At 32.9% G+C, this 17460-nt stretch overlaps 5 protein-coding genes across 5 annotated transcripts; 3 read left to right on the top strand and 2 right to left on the bottom strand.

The window, feature by feature from the left end:
- The first annotated feature begins 97 nt into the window (after positions 1-97).
- On the top strand, positions 98-1963 carry LOC134829518 (tyrosine-protein kinase Btk-like). The gene is made up of 6 exons (XM_063842608.1): positions 98-256; positions 426-554; positions 615-989; positions 1053-1221; positions 1290-1661; positions 1783-1963. The coding sequence occupies exons 1-6, from the start codon at positions 234-236 to the stop codon at positions 1852-1854; spliced, it is 1140 nt and encodes a 379-aa protein (XP_063698678.1). The 5' UTR covers positions 98-233; the 3' UTR covers positions 1855-1963.
- A 368-nt stretch (positions 1964-2331) lies between these two features.
- Positions 2332-3925, bottom strand: LOC134831076 (uncharacterized). The gene has a single exon (XM_063844719.1). The coding sequence runs from the start codon at positions 3854-3856 to the stop codon at positions 2486-2488; it is 1371 nt and encodes a 456-aa protein (XP_063700789.1). The 5' UTR covers positions 3857-3925; the 3' UTR covers positions 2332-2485.
- A 575-nt stretch (positions 3926-4500) lies between these two features.
- LOC134830291 (DNA polymerase delta subunit 2) lies at positions 4501-6241 on the top strand. Its single transcript, XM_063843719.1, has 3 exons — positions 4501-5022; positions 5320-5444; positions 5501-6241. The coding sequence occupies exons 1-3, from the start codon at positions 4599-4601 to the stop codon at positions 6221-6223; spliced, it is 1272 nt and encodes a 423-aa protein (XP_063699789.1). The 5' UTR covers positions 4501-4598; the 3' UTR covers positions 6224-6241.
- Positions 6242-6526: 285 nt separating this feature from the next.
- On the top strand, positions 6527-14745 carry LOC134828571 (uncharacterized). The gene is made up of 12 exons (XM_063841547.1): positions 6527-7003; positions 10062-10131; positions 10188-10366; positions 10420-10635; positions 11215-11412; positions 11496-13475; positions 13580-13843; positions 13909-13996; positions 14127-14155; positions 14223-14348; positions 14410-14540; positions 14605-14745. The coding sequence occupies exons 2-12, from the start codon at positions 10082-10084 to the stop codon at positions 14689-14691; spliced, it is 3348 nt and encodes a 1115-aa protein (XP_063697617.1). The 5' UTR covers positions 6527-7003; positions 10062-10081; the 3' UTR covers positions 14692-14745.
- A 128-nt stretch (positions 14746-14873) lies between these two features.
- On the bottom strand, positions 14874-15845 carry LOC134832928 (uncharacterized). Its single transcript, XM_063847161.1, has 4 exons — positions 15732-15845; positions 15377-15673; positions 15074-15184; positions 14874-15013 (listed from the first exon to the last, which is right to left on the bottom strand). The coding sequence occupies exons 1-4, from the start codon at positions 15801-15803 to the stop codon at positions 14972-14974; spliced, it is 522 nt and encodes a 173-aa protein (XP_063703231.1). The 5' UTR covers positions 15804-15845; the 3' UTR covers positions 14874-14971.
- Positions 15846-17460: the final 1615 nt, after the last annotated feature.

The raw sequence follows: 17460 nt of genomic DNA, 5'->3' as shown, positions 1-17460 counted from the left end.
TAATGACTTCTGTATAGATTTACAATTTTTACGTGCCTGATCGACTACCCCTTGTAAACTAAGTGGTTGTGAAAAGAAAGCGGTCCACTTACACATTGACAAATTTAGAGTCGTGTGCAATTTAATCTGTTCCTAAATTTAGTTCTAATATTGTACTCGTCTGGTGTGCATTGCGCTTTTTTGGGTTTTTTTAAACTAATTTTCGAGTTGTGTAAATTATTTCTTTAATATTAATGGGTATAATTCAGAGTAACAGGTAAATATTACCCTTTTAAATAAAACAAGAAAAAAATTTCATTAAAAACGTAAAAATTTTGATAAACAATGAATACCACGTGTTTTTTCTTATCAGAAGTTAAATTGAAAAAAGTTTAATTTTATTAAAGTTTTGACCACTTTAATATATGTATTTTTTATTGCTACAGTTGGTTCGTGGGAGACATGTCACCACAACATGCTGAATCTCTTTTATATCAAAATAACCAAGCGGGATGCTTTGTTGTACGGAACTCGAAGACAAAAGGACTGTACTCTTTATCACTCCATACAGGAATGTAAGTTTCTTTCATATTTTTCTTAAGTCGACAGATTAAGTGAATCAAACGACTTTCCAGTTGTGTCAAACATTATCATATAAAGCAAAGTCTGACTAAGCGCAAAGGCTATTATTATTTGTTCGATGGAAATTATCATCAAACTGTGCCCCATCTTATCCACTATCATATGCAGCATGCTGGAGGTCTTCCGTGTCGCTTGAAATCCACATTAAGCACATCGCCTGATAACATTGGTATAAATTTAGGCAATCAAGAAATTTCCAATTGGGAAATTCATGCATCAGAATTAGAAATTTTAGAAAAATTGGGATCCGGTGCCTTTGGTGTCGTTCATCGAGGAAGATGGCGCAAATCAACGATTGTCGCCGTAAAAACAATAAATCCCGGTGCCATGTCTGAGGATGAACTGAGAAAAGAAGCTAAAATTATGACGTAAGTTATTCCAATTTCTTCATTGCATAGGTTTTTATCTCATTTCAATTCATTTTCTCATAGTAAATTGCAACACCCTAATGTAGTGCAGTTGTACGGTGTTTGTTTTACACAACGTCCAATTAAAATAGTCATCGAATTCATGAAGCATGGATCCTTATTGAGTTACTTGTCACGATACAAACAATCATTTCTTGAAAGTACGAGATTATTACTTGATATGTGCATACAGGTAAGTAAAAGGCTTTTTGTTCAAATTAAAAATGTTGAAGTACTTTTTTTCATCTTAAAAATCTTCAGGTTTGCAAAGGCATGTACTACTTGGAAAGCAATAATTTTATTCATCGTGATCTCGCAGCAAGAAATTGTCTGGTTGGATCTGCAAATACGATAAAAGTGGCTGATTTCGGTCTCGCTCGTTTTGTGCTCGACAATGAATATAGAAGTTCGCGTGGCTCCCTGTTTCCCATTAGGTGGTCACCGCCAGAGGTCATAAGAAGTGCAGTATTTTCCTCAAAGAGTGATGTTTGGTCGTTCGGAGTTTTGATGTTTGAAATATTCACCTGTGGTAAAGTGCCATATGAAGGGTACAACAATTCGCAGGTTATGGCAAATGTACAACGGGGAAAAATTCTAGAGAAACCAATGGCTTGTTCTAAAGAAATATATGATGTATGTATGTTTAGGCTGTTCCCATTTTTTTTTAATCAAGTTGGAAATTTAAAAAAATAATCCTATGAAATTATAGTTTACTTTTCACAATTATTAAACATAAACAAACCTTTCTCAACAGATCATGAAACAGTGTTGGTCATACAATCCCGAAGATAGACCAGGATTCGGAAAACTACTGGAGAAATTATGATCTTAATGATTGGCAATTCACCATCTTTTATTATTTTATTTAAAAAAAATAATTAAATTAATTAAATAAATAAATTAAATAAATAAATTAAATAACTATATTAATAATAATTATAATTAATAAAAAAAATAATTAAAACTCTTGTTTTTCTGAATTTTTTTTTTTTGTTTTTTGTATGATTTTAAACAGTAATTTTTCATGATTTTTCAATATAAAATTTCAAAAAAATGTCAAAAATATTTCCATTTTTAATTTAATTTTTGTTTTTCTCCCTAAATTTTTTCGACAAAATCGGAGAAAGGCGACCAAAAATTTTTTCGTCTTACTGAGTGTAAACTACTTATGAGACTTCTTAACTAATTTAATGATATTTTTTATTTTTAACTTGAAACTATTTTTAAATAAGCTCTAAAACGAACTTATAAAAAATAAGTCATATTGATCAAAAATGGTTTAAATTTAAATTTATTACCTATTTACTATTTTTTGCCTATCAAAAATTTAAAATAAACGCTGTTTAGTCTGAATATCATTTAATTACTTTTACAATTACTTTCAATAATAATTAATAGAGAAAAATATTTACAAATCTTACTTTTTGTCAAACGGAAAACTTTTTCAAGGTCATCTCTCAAATTCTAAATCTTTCTAATTCAATTTCTTCTAGAAACGGATTTGTGACGGAATGTTCGAAGAAATCTTCTACAAAACTCTCATCCAAGAACGGATTCGTTTTGTTCGGAAATATTTTCGAGCCCATTTCCGTTTCAGATTCTTCAAAATAGGAACTCATGCTTTTGTTTTGAAATTTTTTCCCATCTTCCGTGTTCGAGTCCGAAGTCCATTCAAACGTTTCAACGTCACTTTCCTCCAAAAAGGGATTTGTGTTTTTACTGAAATGCGGTTTCTCGTCTATTTCTGTTTCAGTCATCGACGCAATCACTTCTTCCAAAGTTTTGCACCGCATCTCGACGATATTTCCCGTTTCAGCAAAGCAATCGTCGAATGGGTTCGAATAAACAGTTCGCCATTTGCGTTTGTAACTTTTGTGACTTTCGCTGTAAAATGCCGCCGTTTTTTCATGTCGCCAGTAAATTTCCGGCTTTGTGGCTTTGACAAGTTGCGTGTACGTTGGAAATTTATGATTTTCGAGCATGTCGAATGTCGGGTAAAGTTCATCGATGCAAGGCCATTCTTCGGAAGTGCTTGTGAAAAGTCGACAATCTGTCGCCAAAGCGAGTTGCTCATTGATACTTGTGTTATCGACACCGCATTCGATGGGTTTCTCATACAAAATCAGGTGAGACACATTTTCATCTTCTTCTTGGGCATACAAAATCGCATATAACTTCTTCGAGAACACCAAATCGATGAATTTTTCCGTGGCGTCGTTTTGATATTCGCGTGCCCAGTGATCCGATCGCGGCGCAACGAGCGCTAAACGTCCTCGCATCAACAAATACGGCATTTTTGCGAATTTTTCTGTCAAAAATTGAATTTCGTCGATGGATGCGGTTGAAATTGTCCCGTAATCCAAATGCATGACTTGAACTTTGTTCTTGATGGGAGCCCGAACGATGATCGCGCGATGCCAGACAAAGTCGAAAAGAGCGACGCAAAGCCTTCCTTCGATTGCGTCCTTTGCTGACATTCGGTACGTGTCGTCTTTGTTTTCTTGCAGTTGCCGGTAGTAAGTGTGCATCTCGTCCATGAAGGCGTTCGATTTTGGGGCATCGTTGGCGTTGATGAACCAAAATTTGGTCGGCGAATGGGCGTCAGTGATGAATATTTGGAACGACGGATGCGTTTGAACGTAACTGACGGTCGGAATGCTCTCGAGATTTGTCACCACATCCATCGGTAAGTTGGTTGGAATTGAATTTGGAGGAAGCGCAAAGTCAGAATCGAGCGGAATATCTTTGAATTTACGCTGAGTTTCTTCTTTTTTCGGTGGTTGAAGCTTCCGTGGAGGAATTTTGTTCGTTTTTCCTTTTTTAAACATTTTGACGACGAATATTCTTACAAAATAAATGAGAAAAATCAACAACAAGAAATTTCTCGTCCCGTTTTATCAATTTTTACCGTTCGTTTTCAAACGTGCTTGAGGCTGATCCAAATTTGTTTCGAAGCATCATTTTAAAAGTAGAGAGTTTAATTATAAATAAGTTAAAATTTCATTAAAATTACCGTACTTTTTATCAATTTTCATAACTTTTTAAGAAATTTTCAAAATAAAAATTTTTGACTTTTCAATTTTGAGTAATTTTTTGTATTGAAATTCTCTGAAAATGCGTTTAAATTCCTTACTAAATTTGATTTTCAAATTATTATTTATTTAATTCTTTTTTTTCTGATTTTCAACTTAAAATGGTATAAAATCAAATTTAAATTTAAAAATTTTAAAATATTTTTTTTTAAATATTGATCAACGGTCAAACATTTTTCAAATTTTGCAAGAAAATTAATAAAATTAAAATTAATAATAATTTAAAATAATTTAATTATTAAATATTTTTTAAATTTTAATTAAAATAATAAAAATAGGGGGTAGAGGTCCCCCATTTTATTTTAAAAAAAATTTTACCTACCTGATTTTTAAATTTAATTTGAAACGGCCTTACTGTCAAATCTGTCACTGAAGGTAAACAAAAACAATTGCCCGCCAATAATTCCGTGAAATCTCAATTAATCGTCTTATTTATTCCCAATTTCTGTTAAAAATCAGCAAAAACCCACAAAAAATCATGGAATCCGTTGACCGCATTATAATTCCGTACGAAAATCGATCGGAAATGTTCCATCACAGCAAAAAAGAGTACAAACAATATGCTCACGTCTATTCCGCTCGATTGAAAATCCTCGGGGATCTCGTAAAAGAGAAGGCGAGCAAAAAATGGAGCTCTCATCCCTTCAAACAACTCTTCGAACTGCGAGAAGAGCAACAGGAGACATGCATTATCATCGGAACTTTGTTCAAACATCAAGCTTTGAAGCCAAATATCTTGAAAGAAGTTGCCGAAGAGGAAGAATTAATTGAACAACCGCTCCTCTCGAACTATGTTGATGAACAGGACAAATTAATTCTGGAGGATGACTTACAAAGAATCCGCTTGACGGGCAAAATTGAGGTTCATAAGGTAGTAACAGGGGTAGTATGTGCCGTTTTAGGTAAGAAATTTAAATTTTTACATAATTTTATGAAAAATTAAAGGCATGAATCGCTTTGGTAAACTGGTGAAGGAATTTTTTAACATTTTATATCTCTTGCATGCTTCAATTTTATCAAATAAACGCCTGAACTGGCTCTTGTTGGCATATGAAGGAATCGACAGTAAGTCTATTGTGTTGATTTTAACCTTCATGATGATTTTTTTAGTACAATTGGGATTTGCTTTCAAAATTTAGTAGGAAAAGTTTTGATTTTTTTCAAATTTTTCATCAAAAAATCGTTTTTGGCATGTTTAGGTTACGTAGAAGGCGATGGAAAATTCATCGTTGAAGATGTCATCTACAATGAATCAGGTCCTCAAGCTCCTCTTAAGACTTTGGAAGATGATTTGTTTGTTATTTTGATCTCTGGGATCAGTTTGGTAAGAAATTTTTCATAAAATTTCTTTTTTAAAGTCTAATTTTTACTTTTTTTTAGTCAAATAACTCTACAATCGCCGAACATTTGGATCTCCTCAAATACTGGCTTTACGGATGCTTCGGCTCATCTGAAGTTATGGACCCAAAATCCATTGTTCGTGTAATTATAGCCGGAAATTCCATCAACGCCATCGAACAAAGTGATCAAAACGACTTTTCCGACACTTTATCGTCCGTTCAACAATTGGACACGTTCATATCGGATTTGACACTTTCCATTCCCGTCGATTTGATGCCCGGCGAAACAGATCCCACGAATTTGATGTTGCCGCAACAACCGTTGCATGCTTGTATGCTCCCCAAATCTCGTGCTCGTGACACTTTTTGCAGCGTTTCCAATCCTTATCGGTTCAAGGGGCACGACAGACTGATTCTTGGTACTTCGGGACAAAATGTTGCAGATATCTTGCGTTTTTCAACGATTTCTGATGAGATAAGTGCCTTGAAAGCCACGCTTGAGTGGAGTCACATCGCTCCAACGGCACCTGATACCCTACCATCGTACCCGTACTACAACGAAGACCCGTTTATCTTGAATGAAATGCCTCATGTCTACTTTGCTGGCAACTGTAAGAAGTTTGAGACACAAGAAGTGGCTTTGGGAGACGGAAAAACACGAATTATTTGTGTGCCAAGCTTCGCGGAGACAAAACAAGTGGTTTTATTGAACCTAAAAAGTCTGGAATGTAAACCGATGTCCATTAATTTCGATGAAAAGTAAAATTTTTGTACAAATTTCGTAAAAAAAATTCTTTAAATGTTAGATTTTTGACCTTATAACAACAAGTTGAGTCATTTTTACTCGAATCTTACGTTTTTTGTGACATTTATGACCGAAAACAACCAATTATCGCTAAAATTTACGCGATTTGTTAAATTTATGATCATTATCTCGCTCATTTACATTTTTATGAGACACCTTTTTTTGCTTGGTCACCTATATTTTTGCTAATTTTTTAAAATTTCTAATCGAAAAAAAATTCTAAATTCGATTTTTTTAATTTTTATTCAAATCCGAGTAATTAATGACGTTAATTAATCACGAACAGCGATGAAAAACTCGATCACCGTTCATTTTGCTGCTTTGTTTATTTATTTATTTACTAAACAAACCAACAAACAACAAAATACCTATTTAAATGCGCCGTACAGCTACAACAAAAGAGCTACACTACCGAACTTCGGCAAGCAACCCGACCAAAAAGCAGTTCATTCATTCAACTTGGCGAGCCATATATAAACGAGTAGCTACCGCGCCATACACAATCATTTTAAATCGAACCGTCAATCGAATAAGTAATAAGTTTTAAGTAGTGCCGAGTTATTTTTTTCCGTTAAACATTCTTTGTTGATCTATTGTGTTAAAAAATTATTCAAGCAATTAAAAAAAATAATAAATAAAAAAATTCTAAACTATCCTGAAAAGAAAAAAAATTAAAAAAAAAGCGAATAAAACGAGAAAAATCCAATCGAAAAAACGAGAAAATATTTATTTAAGAAGGTTTGTTTGACCATAAGGTGGCTAAAATTGAAAAAATTATTATTATTTATTTACCGAATTACACAGACAGCATTCTAGAAATGTAAAATTTTTGTGTCAACTCATAGAAAAAAATAATTTCAGTGTCCTTGTAGAAAAAAAAACGTTTAAAAAAATTATTATTATTAAAATCATTGTCAGTTTTTTGATTCGTGATGTGTGAATCGATGTGTGGGTGGCTTGAGAGACTTCATACGAAAATTTCACACAACAAGTTCGTTCCCAAGGAACATTTATCGATTGAAAAGTGCAAATTTATTGAAATATGGATTACCAGCTGTTTCCTGTTCACTGAAGACATTTTAATTGTTTTCCAATATTTTGCCAAATCCGATGATATAATTAATTAAAACATCAATAACAATAGAAAGAGCTCACGAGCTTCAAGTTTTTGTTCAATAATAAAAAAAAATTATACTTTGATATTTTATATCTTTATATGGTCAGACGTCTCAAACTGCCTACTGACTATATTTAGTATGAATCATTTTTATTTTTTGAAGATTTGACTAAAAAAAAAATATTACTGGATACAAAAAAGTTTTTTTAATTTGATAAAGTGGGTGGAAGAATGAAACATTTGCATTTATAATTATTAAAGAGTCATGCGAAAGTTAAAAACGTTTTGTTTTTTGTTATTTTTTTGGTAAAAACAACGTGAATAGAAATTTTATTTCGTTGGTGTAAAGTTATTTATTTTTCATTCCTCTACTCATATATTTTATTCTACTGTTGTTATGTACAAAATGCAAAGCTATTATAAACAGAAACACATGTAGAACAGAACAATTGTGGAAAAAAAAGTAGGATAATGCGTTATGGAGATACATGGTGTTTTATCGATAAATCACTTTTTTGATAGATTTTTTCTCGAATTTTCCTGTTTTTACGATTTTTATAGTAACAGAGTTACGAATTAACTAGAAAATTCTATTTATTCGCGAACGATGAGCAAAGAACAAAAACGTTTGAAAAAAAATAAAAATAGGATTAGGTCATTGTATGACAAAAGAAAATTTTATAATCCATAAAGCACTTGTCTGTTTCCTTTTTCTTTCAAGCTTTTTTGTTCATATTACTGACCTCACTTTCCTTTTCACCAATAATAATAATAATGACAACTGCGTCTATAAATAGCAACCGCGCTAAAAAAGTAGTAAATATGGGCGTTGCGAATTTTCGTTGCAACTACTTTTTTGTGGGACAGTTTAAAATTATTAGTTGGAAATGGGTTCACAGACATTTTTTTTTGGGGAAATAAATAAATGAAGAGGGTGTTGAAGAAGGAAGTTTTGAATTTCCTAGACAGACATTAATGCGGTATTCGCGTGAAATTTTGTGAATTTAATAATTAGGAAAAAGTTTTGCAATGAAATTATTTCGTTAAAGTTTTACCGAAAATTACTTGGTTGAGGAAATCAAGCCTCACCCCTGACATTAAAGAGATTTGCTAAAAATGGTATTTTGAACTGTCGATAAATTCCGTAAAAAAATAAGATGTTTAGGTTCATTAGCACTTATTCTATTTATGAATAGAAGTTTTTTTTTAATCCCTGACTAAATCTATGACACAATTTTTAGTGATTCTATGTTCGATAGTGGGTTGAATTCACGAAATGTGTCAGTCATGTTTTTTTGCTGTTTTTGGCTTGATTTTACTCGAAAGTCATTTTGTGTTTGGCGAAATCGAATTTCATAGAAATTTGTAGAAAAAAATAAAAACTGATGTTAATCAAAGATCTCATTTCGTTCGAAGTTTCAAGTTCAAGAAATCGATTTTAGGAAATTCAAGATACGTTTTTTTGGTTTTTATAGGCTGTTTTCGGTATTTTTTAACATTTATTGCTATCAATAGCAGATTTACTTACCCTTAAATAGTGAGTTAAGAAGCATTGGCAGATTCTTCATTCAGTGGCTGATTTAAACTCTGGCTGAAGTTTATAAATCCGAGCATTCTTTTGATTTTTTGAAGTTTTTCCATGTTAGTAGATGAATTGAGTGAACTTAACTCAAATCCTTCAGTTGATTTGTCGGCTACTTCAATTTTTTGTCATAATCTTGTTAAAATTTTTGAAAGCTCCAAAATCCATAATGATCCAAACAATAATTTTCTTTATTTTGTAATCATTCCAATTTAGAAAATGCTCTTTCTATTTGTTCAAATCTCTCTTTTGAAAAATGTACTCTGAGCTCATCGATGATGTGATTCGACAAAATTAATTGAACTCGTTGTCCTTCTAAGGCGAATTTGCTATTAAATTGTAGGCAATTATTGTAAAGTAGCATGAATAGTGTTACATCCTTCTTTCTTCGCAAAACGCTTCATTGCCATATTTTAATTGTTTGCGTTTGTTGAACTTTTCATTTGAAACCCACACTTTAACTTTTGACTTCATCGAAAGTTCGTTAAAAACAAAATTTCGCGAAACAAAGTTGCAAATATAATTTGTAACTTTATTACCGGTAGTTGAAACTTTTTATGGAAAATCTAATGAAAAGTTATTACAAATACTTTAATTGTTAATAAAAAGGCAATAAAAGTTGCGGCGAGTTAAAACCTCATGATGTTTTGTTAAATGGCAAAAAAAAACTTTAAAAAATGTTCTGAAGTCATCAATGATGTACACATTGACCAAAATTATACAATTATTGGACAACAACGACATATGGTTAATATTGATTCAGTTTTTTTTTTGTGACTTGCTTTATAATAGGTTATGGCTCGAAATAATTGTACAAGTTGTTACATACATGCGCCACACACACGTGAATGAAATGAATGATATAGTTTAGTTGGCTGCAAAAATAAATGAAGTTTATACTTTATATGGGAAACATTGAAATTGTGAAGGTCGTCTTTTCAGTCGTGTATGCGTATTTTAAATCGGTACAAAAGCTCTTTTTGAACAATCAGGAAATCCTTGGTATTGATGAAAATTTTTGTATGAAAGATGATTGACCTCAGCATAGCAGCGCATAAATTGTCAACCACTTTAATTGTACTTTTTTATGCTTTTAGTAACGAACTAATCAAAAAAGATGAGGAAAGACGCAGGAGGATATATCATTCTTGGTGGCTTTGAACAAAGGTAAGATACTTACTTCCGCTACTTTATTTATCACTAATAACTTGATTTTCTTTCAGACCATGGACGCCCACAAAACGACGAGGACCAATATCTGCAGAATTAGCATCTCCTGGTCCAGCTTGTGTGCAACTGCCACAGCTCTTGGGAACAAAAGTCGTTGATTCGAAACGTCATGCTGCTCCGGCATTCTCTCTGGGTCAAAAGCCAAAAGTTAAAGTTGAAACATTTGGTCCAGGTAAGCTTTTTATAAGTTAAAAGATACATTATTTTAAAATTTTGTATTTAAAGGTCCCGCTGAATACCATATTGGAGGCTTAGGTGCCAAAGGAAAAGATACGCCGCCACAAATTTCCTTAGCTGCCCGTGCTAAGGCAAAACAAATTTGTCCAACTCCAGCTCCGGGCGATTATAACGTCGAAAAGGCGGAAAAGTTGTTGGGAGAAGCTGCACCAAAATTCACGTTTGGTGTCAAAAAAGTCATTGATGGATCCACGGAGACTCCAGGTAAAAATTCGAACAACTCAGAAACCTACGAAAAAAATCTTTTAACAAAATCATGAGAACTTACAGCTTAATGATTAATACATCGGAAGTAATTATTTACTATGTAGAAGTAGAGTAGGTGGTAGATTGTAATTACTGCTTCTGACCAAATTAACTTATTTTTAAATGAATGACTTAATTTCTACATTTAACAGCTCCTAACAGATATAACCCTCATTTCGATTCAAGAACTACGAAAAAGTACAAAATTGGAAAGCGATTTCCGCTTTATCGAAAGAAATTCAAAACGCCAGGTGAGATTCTACAGAAGACATTCCTGTTCACTGGTTTTGTTTTCAATTCAAAATTTTACACACGGAAATTCATTGTTATGACACACTTTGCTTTCAACTAATTTGACTTTTCTCTAAATCAGCTTTTGTGAATAATAAACAGAGCTTGCTGTTTGCTTTACTAAACATAACATAAAATAGGTAAGTATTCATCTGAGTTATTAACACACATATTTTCATGGCACAGAATTTATTTCGTGAAACGTTTAGTAGAAACTGAAATTAATACAACTTTGTTTTACATTAGCGCCATTGGATTATTTCCCTGAAAAATGCAAGCTGGATTCAAGTCCTGCATATACAATGAGTGGCAGACTCAATATTGCGAAAACAGACACTATTCCTGCGCCAAATGCCTATGACGTGGATAAACATAAGATTGTGGATACGCCTGCATACACATTTGCTGGAAAAGGATATCAACCGAAAAAAGATGAGACACCTGGTAAGTGAAATAATGAAATATTTTTGCACAAATTTTTCACACACGATATATTGCATGTTTCACAATAATTTCACACATTACAGCACCGTTTGCTTATCACCCTGAAGATTGCAAATTAGATAGTGCACCTGCTTATACTATGAGACCAAAAACGAACATAGAAAAGCCTAACATGGTCCCAGCTCCCAACGCGTATGAAACAGAAAAAGTCAATCTCGATCATTCTCCAGCTTATACAATGAGACCCAAAACAGGCGTAGAAAAGCCTAACATGGTCCCAGCACCCAACGCGTATGAAACAGAAAAGGTCAATCTCGATCATTCTCCAGCTTATACAATGAGACCCAAAACAGGCGTTGAGAAGCCAAATAACGTTCCCGCTCCAAATGCCTATGCTGTTGATAAGTTAGATCTCAACGATTCTCCGGCGTATACAATGAGACCAAAAACAGGCGTAGAGAAGCCAAACATGGTTCCCGCTCCAAACGCTTATGGAGTTGAAAAAGTTAATCTCGATCATTCTCCAGCTTATACAATGAGACCCAAAACAGGCGTTGAGAAGCCAAATAACGTTCCCGCTCCAAATGCATATGCTGTTGATAAGTTAGATCTTAACGATTCTCCTGCTTACACAATGAGACCCAAAACAGGCGTAGAGAAGCCAAACATGGTTCCCGCTCCAAACGCTTATGGAGTTGAAAAAGTTAATCTCGATCATTCTCCAGCTTACACAATGAGACCCAAAACAGGCGTTGAAAAACCGAACATGGTTCCTGCTCCAAACGCCTATGATGTTGATAAGTTAGATCTCAACGATTCTCCCGCTTACACAATGAGACCCAAGACAGGCGTTGAAAAACCGAACGTGGTACCCGCTCCAAACGCTTATGAAGTTGAAAAAGTTAATCTTGATCACTCTCCAGCTTATACAATGAGACCCAAAACAGGCGTTGAGAAGCCAAATAACGTTCCCGCTCCAAATGCATATGCTGTTGATAAGTTAGATCTTAACGATTCTCCTGCTTACACAATGAGACCCAAAACAGGCGTAGAGAAGCCAAACATGGTTCCCGCTCCAAACGCTTATGGAGTTGAAAAAGTTAATCTCGATCATTCTCCAGCTTATACAATGAGACCCAAAACAGGAGTTGAAAAGCCCAATAACGTTCCCGCTCCAAATGCCTATGCTGTTGATAAATTAGATCTTAACGATTCTCCAGCTTATACAATGAGACCCAAAACGGGAGTTGAAAAACCGAACATGGTTCCTGCTCCAAACGCCTATGATGTTGATAAATTAGATCTCAACGATTCTCCCGCTTACACAATGAGACCCAAGACAGGCATTGAGAAACCAAACATGGTACCCGCTCCAAACGCTTATGAAGTAGAAAAAGTTAATCTTGATCACTCTCCAGCTTATACAATGAGACCCAAAACAGGAGTTGAGAAGCCAAATAACGTTCCCGCTCCAAATGCCTATGCTGTTGATAAGTTAGATCTCAACGATTCTCCGGCTTACACAATGAGACCCAAGACAGGCGTAGAGAAGCCAAACATGGTTCCCGCTCCAAACGCTTATGAAGTAGAAAAAGTTAATCTTGATCACTCTCCAGCTTATACAATGAGACCCAAAACAGGAGTAGAGAAACCGAACATGGTTCCTGCTCCAAACGCATATGAAACAGAAAAGGTTTGTCTTGATCATTCTCCGGCTTACACAATGAGACCCAAAACAGGCGTAGAGAAGCCAAACATGGTACCCGCTCCAAACGCATATGAAACAGAAAAGGTTTGTCTTGATCATTCTCCGGCTTACACAATGAGACCCAAAACAGGAGTTGAGAAACCAAACATGGTACCCGCTCCAAACGCTTATGAAGTTGAAAAAGTTAATCTGGAGCATTCTCCAGCTTACACAATGAGACCCAAAACAGGAGTTGAGAAACCCAACACAGTTCCCGCCCCTAACGCATACGCAGTTGAAAAAGTACAGTTAGATAGTGCGCCTGCCTTCACAATGAGACCTAAGCCTAAAATGGAAAGACCCGTTATTGTTCCAGGTAAGTCAGTTATGAAAAAAGTTAAATATTCACGCACCAAATCACAACTTTCTAACATAAAAACATTTTACGATTGACAAATTAATCAAATCTTTCATTTTCAGCGCCAAATGCTTATCGTCCCGAAATCATCAAGGAAAAAGTTGGACCTGCATGGACTTTTGGTTACAAACCTGAAGATGACAATGCATGGGTCAACCTTAGTCGTCACATCACATTCAACTATCGTGATAACAGACGTGGCAGTAATGCGTCTCAAGGTACTTACGACATTCCAGATGAGCCAGCTCCACAAACTCAAATTGTTACAAATGGTCACTCTAACGGTTACTCAAATTCTACTGAAACAAAATCATCAAGCAGTACAGGTAACTTTTCAACAAAGGTTAAATGAGTTTCTTTTCAATATTTTAATAAAATATTTAATCTTTAGTTAAAACCTCTCAGAAGCAAAGTAGTACAAGTAGTACTTGTGTAGTAACCACGAATATCATTAAAGAACAACAACATCACCTTAGAACGTAAAAAAAGTAAATGGTAGCTGCTTCTATTTTGTCTTCCTTTCCTCTCTGTTTAAAGTATAAGCACTAAAAGTAGTTTCACACATTTTTTGTACAACACTTTCATTTAAAAATATTTAATCCTGTTAATTTGTCGCTTGTACTTCCATCAATTCAACGGTAAGGTTCTCATGATGAATCTGAAAAAAAATGTCACAAGCTCAAAATCTATTCTTTTTCACAATAGCTCCTAATATTTACAAAATCCCAAGCGTTTTGGGGTCCTCACGCGAGGGTCCAATCAGATCAGCGCCAGCATTCTCCATGACATCGCGTGCAAAACAAAAACTTCCAATGTGTGCCCAATTTCCAGGTAAAACTTCAACTTTTAGTTCTAAAAATTTACAGTTTTTGAAATATTTTTTCAAAATTAGGTCCTGGTACGTATGAATCAAACTTTGAGCCGCTTGTTCGAAAACAACCAACATATTCAATGGCAACACGTTTCAAAATACCAACTGATGAGAATCAAAAACCGGGACCTGCTCAACATCATCACGAACGGGTAAGACAAAAAAAGTTCAAACAACAGAAAAAAATATTAATTTTGATAAATTTTTGTTTTTCAGATCAATTTGAGCCATATTCCATGTTATTCGTTCGGTATCAAACACTCGCCATATTTAGGAAGATTCAAAGAAAGTGTTGCCTACTAAATGCCGTAGTTTTTATGTATCGAGGTGCTTGTCTGCAAAACGTCTCTTGCTGATGTTTTTAATTTTTAAGAAATTTTTACTAAATGTTTTACTCATATTAATGTCCTTTACTCATAAATATGATATGACTACTAACGGAAATGAAGTGTTGTAACTTTTAATGTATTCGAGAAAAATCACTTTTCTGAAAAATATACACGTTATTACCATGAACGATAGTTTTTTGCTTGAATTTTATTGACTTCATAAAGTTATCTTTGGTAAAATCTGTCACTTCCGTTTATTTTTTGACAGTTATTTCAGCTTCGAAGCACGATTTTCCCTGAAAATGTACGAAAATTCATCATTTTTTTAATTCAACTGAGATTTTTATCGAGCTTACAGTGTCATGAACAACGTCAGTATGAATTGAAATTTTGCCCATTGCCATCGACAAAAATTGCTTGTTTTTCTTAATGTTGACTTTTTGGCCAGAAGAGCTGCAAAGGTCGGTCTGAAATGATTTTGCAAGAGAAATATCGCATTTATTTTGAATTAATTTAAGAAAAATATTTTTTAAATTTTTTTTTTCAACTTTTTTCGCTAAATTTCTTCATAAAAAAATTATTTTTCGCAAAATGCGGCAATTTTTCTTAAATTTTAGGTTAAAAATCCTTAAGAAATTCGTTTAGAGAACATTTCATACCTTCTCAATGGGACAAGCCGTTGGCAATCCAAACATCTCCAACATGCCTTTTACGTCATCTCCCGATTTTGCCATTTCGCCACACAAATCTGCCTTGCCATTCATCACGGGAATCCCATTTTTCGAAATGCGATAAGTGGCTTGAGCCGTTTTAAAGCCTTCGGACTTGACACAGGCGTTACTTGGAATAACGTCACACTCCTTCGTGAGCTTCAAAGTGGTATTTTCGGAGACTTTCACTACTTGTTTGGCTCCTCCACAGTTTTTGATGCTGTTCAATTTGATCTTGTACCCATCCTAAATAATTAAAAAAAAAAATTAAAAATATTTTTTCCTTTAAAAAAATTTAACTCACACAACACAAGGATAATCCAATGAAGCATGAAAGAAAGAAAATAGCAAGAAAAGCACTTTTTTGAAAATTCATTTTTTAAAGTTTAAAACAATGCGACTTATCGAACGACTATTGGTGAACTAGATACAAAAGAGCTTTTCCCATTTATACTTATCGATTCAGATCGCGCAGTTAATAACAACCGCAATAACATTAAACTTAGTATTACTGCCGAACACCATTGTCATTAGTCTCTTATCATCTCGCGCATCCGTCATCGATATAATTATTACTCGGTAGCCATTTGTTTCGCAAACAGTTTGATCTCACTGAAAAATGGAACAAAAAAAGCTACATGAGCATTAATTAACCAAACGTGATGATCAATAGCAAGGACACGAAGAAGCAATAAAACGAATCGCTTCCATTAAAACAAAATAAATTAAATGAAAATTTTGCATGTCTTTTAGATTAGACGAGTAAAAAGTTGTTTGTTTGATTTTTCTAGATTTTTTTTTGTTATGTAACGATAACGAGATATCAATAAAAGTTTTCCATGTTAACAGAAAAGATAAGAATCTCTGATAAATTACTTATTTACGGTTTTAATAAAAAAAAATCAAATCAGGGGAAAAGGTAAATAGATAACGGAAATCTGAAATAAATATATTAAGCATGTAATTTCCGTCAAGTTGTGTGGTCAATGACTTTTGTTGCTGAAAAATTCAGTCCAGATAAATGAAGTAAATAATATCAATAATAAAGTTATTACGCCTCATATAATATTTAACACATTTTCATTTAACAATTTAAAATATCTTTTTACGTCATTATACTTATTTTTTGAAGCTCGAAAAATATTCTTTCAATTATTTTTTGACAAAAATAAATATGTACTAAAAAAAAATTTAAATAATTTAATGTGATTGTGAATGTTTAAAATAAATCAAAAAGTTTTCTTTTTGTCTAAAAAAAGTCTTAATTTTACGGGGTAAATAAATAAAGCAGCATTATATGGATTAGAAGAAAATCTCACAAATATAAAATTATTTAAAAAAAAATTTTTTTTTTCGTATTCTTAATTTTTTATATAATTTTTATTATTATTATTCAGTAATAAGTTTAGTAATTTTATTTTTTTTTTGTGATTTTCGTTTGCCTAAATATTTAATTTTTAAAACTTGTAATTTTAAACAATTTTTTCTCTATAATATAAATCCCCCTGAAGTTTCAATTATTTTAAATATGAAAAAAAAATAATTATTCAAGCGACTTACGAAAAAATAACAAAAATTTTTTTGAAAAAGCGTTTTTTCAAAAGCTTGTTTTTAGCCTAAATATTTCTCTGTTTTGCAAAAAATATTTTTTAATTTTGCCGCTAATTTTTTTATTAAATTATTAGTAATAAGTTTGTCCAAAATTTTATTTTTTTTTTTGTGATTTTCGTTTGCCCAAATATTTAATTATTTAAAAAGAATAATTGAAATTACATTAGAGCGAAAAATTCTTGTAATTTTTTTTTAATTTTGAAATAAAATAAATTTTAAGAAATTTTTTTTTTATTTTATAATTAGTAAAAAAAATTTTTGATTAAAAAAAAATAGAAAAAAAAATAATTATTAGCTGAGCCTTACTTAAAGAAATTTTATAAAAATTAAATTTAAATAAGTTTAAATCGTAATCGTTTAAAATTTCAACTTAAATCCTTTTTAATAAATTTTATAATATTTTTTTTAACGAGAAACTGTTA

Source organism: Culicoides brevitarsis, chromosome 2 (assembly GCF_036172545.1).
Source record: "Culicoides brevitarsis isolate CSIRO-B50_1 chromosome 2, AGI_CSIRO_Cbre_v1, whole genome shotgun sequence".
In the NCBI taxonomy this organism is placed as follows: Eukaryota; Metazoa; Arthropoda; class Insecta; order Diptera; family Ceratopogonidae; genus Culicoides; species Culicoides brevitarsis.
Note: the sequence above shows the minus strand (reverse complement) of the source record. Positions and strands in the feature narration are given on the sequence as shown.

Coding starts and splice junctions, on each gene's coding strand:
- LOC134832928 (XM_063847161.1), bottom strand. CDS start 15,803: ATGAATTTTCAAAAAAGTGCTTTTCTTGCTATTTTCTTTCTTTCATGC. Junction 15,674..15,731: donor TTGGATTATCCTTGTGTTGT/GTGAGTTAAATT, acceptor TTAATTATTTAG/GATGGGTACAAGATCAAATT. Junction 15,185..15,376: donor CGGCTTGTCCCATTGAGAAG/GTATGAAATGTT, acceptor AAATCATTTCAG/ACCGACCTTTGCAGCTCTTC.
- LOC134830291 (XM_063843719.1), top strand. CDS start 4,599: ATGGAATCCGTTGACCGCATTATAATTCCGTACGAAAATCGATCGGAA. Junction 5,023..5,319: donor GGTAGTATGTGCCGTTTTAG/GTAAGAAATTTA, acceptor TGGCATGTTTAG/GTTACGTAGAAGGCGATGGA. Junction 5,445..5,500: donor TGATCTCTGGGATCAGTTTG/GTAAGAAATTTT, acceptor ACTTTTTTTTAG/TCAAATAACTCTACAATCGC.
- LOC134828571 (XM_063841547.1), top strand. CDS start 10,082: ATGAGGAAAGACGCAGGAGGATATATCATTCTTGGTGGCTTTGAACAA. Junction 11,413..11,495: donor GAAAAAAGATGAGACACCTG/GTAAGTGAAATA, acceptor CACACATTACAG/CACCGTTTGCTTATCACCCT. Junction 14,156..14,222: donor GTACTTCCATCAATTCAACG/GTAAGGTTCTCA, acceptor TTTTCACAATAG/CTCCTAATATTTACAAAATC.
- LOC134829518 (XM_063842608.1), top strand. CDS start 234: ATGGGTATAATTCAGAGTAACAG. Junction 555..614: donor TTATCACTCCATACAGGAAT/GTAAGTTTCTTT, acceptor ACGACTTTCCAG/TTGTGTCAAACATTATCATA. Junction 1,222..1,289: donor TACTTGATATGTGCATACAG/GTAAGTAAAAGG, acceptor AAAAATCTTCAG/GTTTGCAAAGGCATGTACTA.
- LOC134831076 (XM_063844719.1), bottom strand. CDS start 3,856: ATGTTTAAAAAAGGAAAAACGAACAAAATTCCTCCACGGAAGCTTCAA.